The sequence below is a fragment of the Anguilla anguilla genome, chromosome 2, assembly GCF_013347855.1.
Source record: "Anguilla anguilla isolate fAngAng1 chromosome 2, fAngAng1.pri, whole genome shotgun sequence".
NCBI lineage: Eukaryota > Metazoa > Chordata > Actinopteri > Anguilliformes > Anguillidae > Anguilla > Anguilla anguilla.
This window is the reverse complement of record NC_049202.1, coordinates 20,463,616-20,470,870: the sequence shown is the minus strand read 5'-3', so window position 1 is coordinate 20,470,870 and position 7,255 is coordinate 20,463,616. Positions and strand designations below refer to the sequence as shown.

The following is a 7,255-nucleotide window of genomic DNA, read 5'->3' as shown; positions in this document are numbered from 1 at the left end:
GAGTTTAGTTTTGCCTGCACTGGGGACTAGATGAAGTTCAGGGAGAGCAGGCTGAATAGTTTAAAAAAAAACATACTGGAGCCCTTGGAAGGCTAGGGCAGGGGTTAGGGGTTCAGCAAAGTAAAGACTTGCATCATCCACATCAATGGATATTACACCTGGAATTATTTCAGGCTCAAGAATGGTTGGTGATACAACCATTAAATACTGAACCCAGAATGGAACCTTGAGGGACCCCTTTTGTAATTCCATAAAAGGGGTCTACAAGTTAGTGATTTAAAGCCCAGGAAAGTTCCACCCACTGTCAGGGTCTCTCATCAATGCAAGCGTTCCCACCCATCTGTGAAATGCACTGTCTTGAGACAGACAGAAGATGGCACTGTTTCTCACCAATACAGCCTCAGGGCGACTCCAGGTGGACAGACATTTCAGTTTTGGAGAGTGTATAGAAACCTCAAAAGACCACAGTCATGTGACAATTTACTTACAGTAGATAGATGCAGTCTCCTCCTGTGTACACATACATTTATGCAAGCACAATCACACATTGAGGGTATAAGACACAGAAGAAGATAGATGACATGAAATTCCTGCAAGACACACACACACACACACACACACGCATACATGCATATTAACAAAGAAACTTGTACATGCACAAGCAAAATTCATACATACACACAAACTCTGCATCACACACAAAACTATGGCCATCAATATCATCTACAAAAACAAATAAAATTTCCTCACAAGTATCATAAAACAAAGATTTTTTTTATTATTATTCAGTAACACCATATATAATGCAATTGCATATCTTTGGCGAAAATAAACTTTATAAACATTTTATTAACACAGGTTAGCATACAAAAACCAAAGGTTGTGTCTGTCTAACAGACATGGCAGACAACTGATGCGAACACTCACTGGATTGGCAGCTTTACATTAGATAAACAAACAAAAAATTGTCATAATAATATTGTTTTGAAACTCTCATCGATGTTCAGTAACAGGCATGAAATAATAAACCAACCCTTTCACTATATATCACCCAGGCAGCCCACGTATGTCAATATTATCAATGGCCCAGGTTTCCTGGACTGCCCTGATTGGACAAACACTTGGGGGCTCTGGAAATAACTTTCACACACTGTCCTCAGAACCTCCCCCACACGCTTCCCAAAACCTATTGTCCACCCTGAACAGAGTTGGTACATTCCATTGTGAGCAGACAGAGCTTTCTGTGGTACCAACCACAGTGCATGCACATTGTGAATTAGGGTAATGAGTTAATTCAATAGATGCTAGATCACAGGTTTCCGTGGGAGCAACTGCTGCACGGAACTGTGGGATAGCTCTGGGAGTAGACCCACAAAGGGGATGGCAGTACACCGGCTTGGGATCTCGCTCTCCTGCGATAAAGTAAAAAAAAATTACTTATGCTGAAACAGGACCTGTGGATTTCTTCTGACCACCATGCCACCTCAGGAGACTGCTGTACAGGGTTTACTGGTGCTGGCAGCACACAATCCTCAATGGAGCCACCCCTCTACCTCCCTGTCTGTATGGTGATGCCCATTTGGGAATGTTGCCTTTTCTATTTCATTTGCGTTTTTTCAGCTCGTACAAATGAAGAAAACTTGTTTTTGTGACAACAGTGTTTTGTGAGCACAAACACACACACACTTTGCGATGGCAGTGTTTTACACACTCACAAACGTGAATGAAATCCACATAAAATATGTTGACCTCTATTCGGGTTAATTCACAAGACCAATTTCCAGGAATAGATTACTGCCCATAGCCAATGACACAAGAGGCCCTGCGTGAAGGATCAAACCATCATGCACTGGAAGAGGGGTGTCCAGGTTGTCCTGACACCATCAGGACTGGTTCACTTAAATGTGAACTTCAGTCTCAATGCAAACACCCTGTCAAAGAAAAACACAGAAATGTACTCCCTGTCCTCAGCATCAATATCCCTGGGGTCTAAAACCACAATAACAAAATTCAGGCAGTTGCCATAGGAACCCTGACCAGCTCATTGTCACTTCCTGTATTTCTGGCACATGATCCCCACTCACAATGAATACCAATTACATTTTTTTTCCAGCTCTCTGTCAGTGCTGCTTTTTTTCTTTTGCAGTTTTGTTTAGGGTTTCTCATTGTGTCTCACTTCCTCCCAAAAACAGGAAATTCTCAGTTTGATGACAATGCAGGGTGGGTGAGCAGACTCCTAGAGTTGCAAACGCATATCATGAGACTGTCTGAGACTGTCTGAGACTGTCTCCATGGCCCCAACAACCCCATCCCCACCCCCACCCCTCTCAAAGCCCCTGCCATAGCTCCACCCTCCATCACCAGGTGAACATATGAAAAGCATATCACTCACTGGACATGCCCAATACAAAGAAATAACAAGGACTGTAACACTTTTGTTAACATGAGTTTTTCAACAACAAAAAAAAAATCCTAAACAGCCAACAAGATTAAAATGAACCACAAAGGACTGTAAGGTCAAAAGAGGACCAGCAGAGGGGAAAGAAAAAAGTATGTTTACAAGTGGAAAAGTGAATGAGAAGAAACTCTTCAGGTATAACTGACCTGAAGCTAACGTGGGTCAGTGGACACACTTCAGGTACAACTGACCTACAGCTAAGGTAGGTCGGAGGAAACTCTCCAGGTATAACTGCCCTACAGCTAATGGAGTTCAGGGTAAACTGTTGTTTTGTTGTTTGTAAACTATTCCTCTCAGAGTCTCCTGCGGAACCAGTCCTCTTTAACCCACTACACCCTGAAATACACAAACACACACGCGCACACACACATACATGCACACTCAGCATTCCCAGATTCCATGTTTTATACCCTTCCGGCAAAACCGTTCCCCAAAAGTGCCACCTCTGAGCAAAAAAAAAGCAAGATAGCCCACCAATGCTTGCCTAAGCTCATGTGTTAAAGACAGCAGAAACGGTGATGTTTAAATTGGTGCTTCATTGGGCAACCCCCCACCATTCCCGTTCATGTTGGAATGCTCACACCTATTGCTTAATGCCATGCCCCCCCCCCCCCCATTTGAACACATGGAAACAACCAAGGGCAGTAATTTTTTTTTCTTTTTTCCAGAAGATCACACATGGCCTGGAGAAAGTGGAAAAAATACTATAAGGAACCTAATTATTTCATGACAATAACATTGATAGCAAGAAGAGGAACGTGAGGATAAGGAGGAAGAGGGAAGTCTCGGGGTGCTGACTGGATTTTCATCGCGGTGACCAAGCACCAAGATCAGCGGGACCTTGTGTTTTGGCCTTTCTGCGAGCCCAGTTGTGGCCCTACACACAGATCTCCTGCCACAGGGCAGGATTCCGGAACCTCCAGGGCAACTGACACAGAACGGACAGAAGTCTGAACCAATCAGGGGTGCAGAGGTGTGGTCAGACACACCCCCTGGTATCCAAGCATCCTTGCCCAACAGAGAAACCCTCAAAAAGACACAATACGAAAACAGCATTACAAAAATAAAATAACAGGTTTGTTTTTAAACAACAATTATTGCATTTCTCTTTGTATCATATTCAGGGAAACAAAGTCTTAGTCTTTAATCCAAAACAAGCAGTGGCATCTTCATTCTTTTCTTTTTTTGAAGTTTTAAGGAAACCACGCTGTGGCACAGGCTAGCCAGGAATTCATCAGAAATGTCCATGCTCATCTTCTCTTTTGTGAGCTGGAAGCATGCAAGTCTTCGTGTGAACATTTTTTGGTGACCCTTTTTTCTACAATCCCACAAATTGCACCCATTTGTAGATCCAACGGGTGTTGTTGGTAGCTAATTTCTGTGGGGTGTTTTATAAAATGTATGAATTCATTTTATTTTATAAGTCAAAAAAGTCACAATATGGCTTAATTTCTCCTTTGTCAATGATTATATTGCTATTTCTGTTGGATGAAGGGGATTTTCCCCACGTGCAGGGAAAAGGATGTGTGGAAAATGGGATGAGTCACAAAAACAGAGGAGAAGGAAGCCAAGATGCAGGGATCAGAGGTCAAGGGTCATCTCTTCACTTCCTGGAGAGTTTTTTGCTTCTGGCTGTGCGTTTGGAAGCCTCCAGGCAGGTGCGGATCCCGGCCAGGTGCAGGAGGGACCCCGCCGCCTCCTTCAGTTCCTCGTCCACCTCGGCCTTGGCCTCCAGCCACGCCCTCTTCCTCGGGACCTCCACCGAGGCATGGGCGTGGCCGCGACCGGGGGGCGTCGGCTTCGCGCGCCGGCCCGGGCGGCCCCGGGCGCCTCTCTGGCCGGGCCCCGCCTTTGCCGCCTCCCCCCCGGCGCCGGGGCCGAGGTCGGGGCTAGGGTCGGAGTCCTCGTTGCTGTGGAAACCCTCGCTGCCGGCGCGGTGCGTCTTGCGGGGCGCGCGTCCCGAGCCCTCGTCCAGGGAGGACAGGGACGAGGACCTGGAGCGGGGCGGCCGGTGCTGCTGGGGTACGCTGCTGTAGTTATGGTCCTGTTTCGGGTCCCTGCTTACCACCACCAGGTCCCTCTGGGAGAGATCTATAGGGCCATCCCGACCATCTGAGTGAGAGAGAGCATTACTATTTATATTACCACTCGCCATTTACTTTACATTAATTAGAATAGTGTAGCCCACTTGTGATGGAACCATCTGCCAAAGGAACGAACAAATAAGAGAAAAGAAAAGGGTGATAACTGTAAGATATGTTGAATAAGCATGACATCAGTGAAAGAAGCTTGTGTCGTACAGCACTTTCAAAAATAAGTTATATTAGAAGTAGTTTTAGTACCATACAGTCAAATTATCTGACATTAGTTTATCAGTATTGGTAATAGTGCTGCATGCAATGTGACATATGAACACTAAATGCACTGACCAAAGGGTGGCATTGTGCAATCATTCAGTCCATTTTGTTCAGTCTTCAGCTGTTCCATTTTTTTTATTTTGGGAGTTACATGAAGTGTTTTGTTTGTTTCTGTCTTTTTCGTTTCAAACCACAAACCCATAATTCTCCCTATTTCGGCCACCCTAATGGCTGTAGGTTGTCACAAACTTCAGTAAACATTTAAGATACGTAAGCATTCTCCATCTCATACAAAAACCGTCTGGGCCAAATGAAAAGCTGAAATAATAATATACATTTACAATATTATTGTATTGTATATAATAATATTATTGTAAATGTACAGTCAAAATTGCACTGTTGACAACGTTTTTGAACTGAATTATTATGTAATTTGGTGGCAAACACACCACAGGGATATATTCCTTCATGGTTTTTGATGAGCTCAAAGTAGCTTAGTCTCCTTCATTTTTCAATATGTTTCCCCGGTCTTTGAGAGAGAGGCAGGAGGACTGGAAGAGAGGATGAGCAGAGACAGAGTGGAAAATGAGAAAAAAATAGAAGAACATGGACTCAGAGGAAGGTGAGAAACAAAGAGGAAGAAAAGAAGAGCAAAAAGGATCAGTTTAGGAATGCAATATGCTCGTCGTCAATGCAAATTCAAGAACACAGAATATCAACATTAAATCAAACCAGGCCTGGTCAGGACAGTTGTTCAGGCAAATAACCACAATTATGATCTATTACGGTTATGATTAATAATCACAAAATAGCATAGGTGCATTAAGACACAGCTGAGATTTGTGTCCTGTGTAATTAGTATAATTGGAAGGACCATTGACTCAAGCAAGCTGTTCGGAGGGAGAGCATAGGCTTTTCAGTTCTTGTCATAAATATTCCCGGACAAGAGAAATGATGATGCTCATTTTAAGCAGTATGCCATCTTACACTTTCACACACCGTGCGTGACCTGGGGAGTTGAAGAGAGGGATACATATTCTAACCAGAGAAGCTTGTGCCATTAACACTACACCATCTCCCTCATTCGATTCTCCTTTTAGCAAATCTCTAAGGTCCACTGTCAAATCACTGCAGCCCAGTTCAGCTTTGCTCACTTTATCACCTCAGCACATGGTCTGTGGATTGGGTGTGCCCATATCCGGGTGAAGAGGGACACTCTCACAGAGACTGTGGTAAGGAGCCTGGAAAATATGTATATTCGTCAAGCACAGATAATGAACAAATTGTCTTTGTTGGCCAATGATATACAATATAATTTTTGTTTTCTTAAGAAAATTATTTAATTACAAATGAAAACTAGAATCTAAAGGTCCCAAAGGGAAATATTTTGTTTTTTTTTTGCCAAAGGCAGGTTTCATGGCTTTATTAGTATGAGAGCAAACTTTTGACCAGTGTAACAGATGGAAGTCAATAGTAGTTAGACTATATTTTCACGCTGTTCATACTGTTTCGTAAAACAGACGAAAAATCACAGCCTCACAGATAGGAATGCACTGTGAATGAAAGACCCTGTGGTATCACATAAGTATCCATAAAAACAATGAACACTTAAGTATAAATACAGCAATAACAAAAAACTTTTTGATGTAAAGTATCATTTCTGAACAAACTGCGGTGTGATGGCATGTCTGTTCCATAATGGACATTTACGTCAAGCTCACTTCTGATTGGCAGCAACTAAATGGATGATTCTGATTGGCAGCCCACTAAACGATTCTAAAACTAAATGTTCAGTGACAGCCAGGAACAGACTGGTTGACAACTGTGAAAGAATGGTGACAGCTGGAGAGACAGCTGGCAGCTGGGAAAGACGAGCAGTGGGACAGTGAAGGCCTGGCTAGCCAAAGCAGGACAACGCTCCACCGCTATGGAACGATTTATTGAAACATAACCCCAGAGTTATCCAATAGGGGGTGGGAATGAGCAGCTGATCGGATGGCTTTGCCTAAAGAACCAATAAGGAGTGCGGACATGGGCTCCAGAACATGCAGTTGTGGAAAAATACTGAGCGAGCTGAAGATCCTCGACATTGAGATGTTTGAACATGCGACAACCAGCATCACAAGCAAGGAGTGGCCTTGGAGAGACAGAGGAGGACACCACCACGCAGTGAGGACTGAAGTGAATGTGTGTGAGCAGTTACAGGCCCAAATAGTAAGACATGACAAAGATCAGACAGAGGGGAGACAGTTGAATAACAAGGGGACCCAATTCCACGCACACACACACACACACACACACACACACACACCTAAACACACACACATGCTGGAATCCATGCTTAAAATTTCAAAATTCAATTCAAAATTCAATTTAACTTGAGTGAGGGAGAAAAAATTAACTATGTTTGAGAACTAATAAATAGAAAGTTTAAATTCTT

The 7,255-nt window shown here is 43.4% G+C and overlaps 1 protein-coding gene across 16 annotated transcripts in view; it reads right to left on the bottom strand.

The window, feature by feature from the left end:
• Positions 1-755: 755 nt before the first annotated feature.
• The window catches only part of foxn2b (forkhead box N2b), a 29,941-nt gene continuing 23,441 nt past the window's right edge, over positions 756-7,255 (bottom strand). For all 16 annotated transcript variants that reach the window (XM_035405926.1, XM_035405922.1, XM_035405925.1 and 13 more), the window contains one exon: positions 756-4,570. In XM_035405926.1, the coding sequence (XP_035261817.1) occupies positions 4,062-4,570 (509 nt within the window). In that variant the 3' untranslated portion in view covers positions 756-4,061. The remainder of the gene's footprint in view (positions 4,571-7,255) is intronic.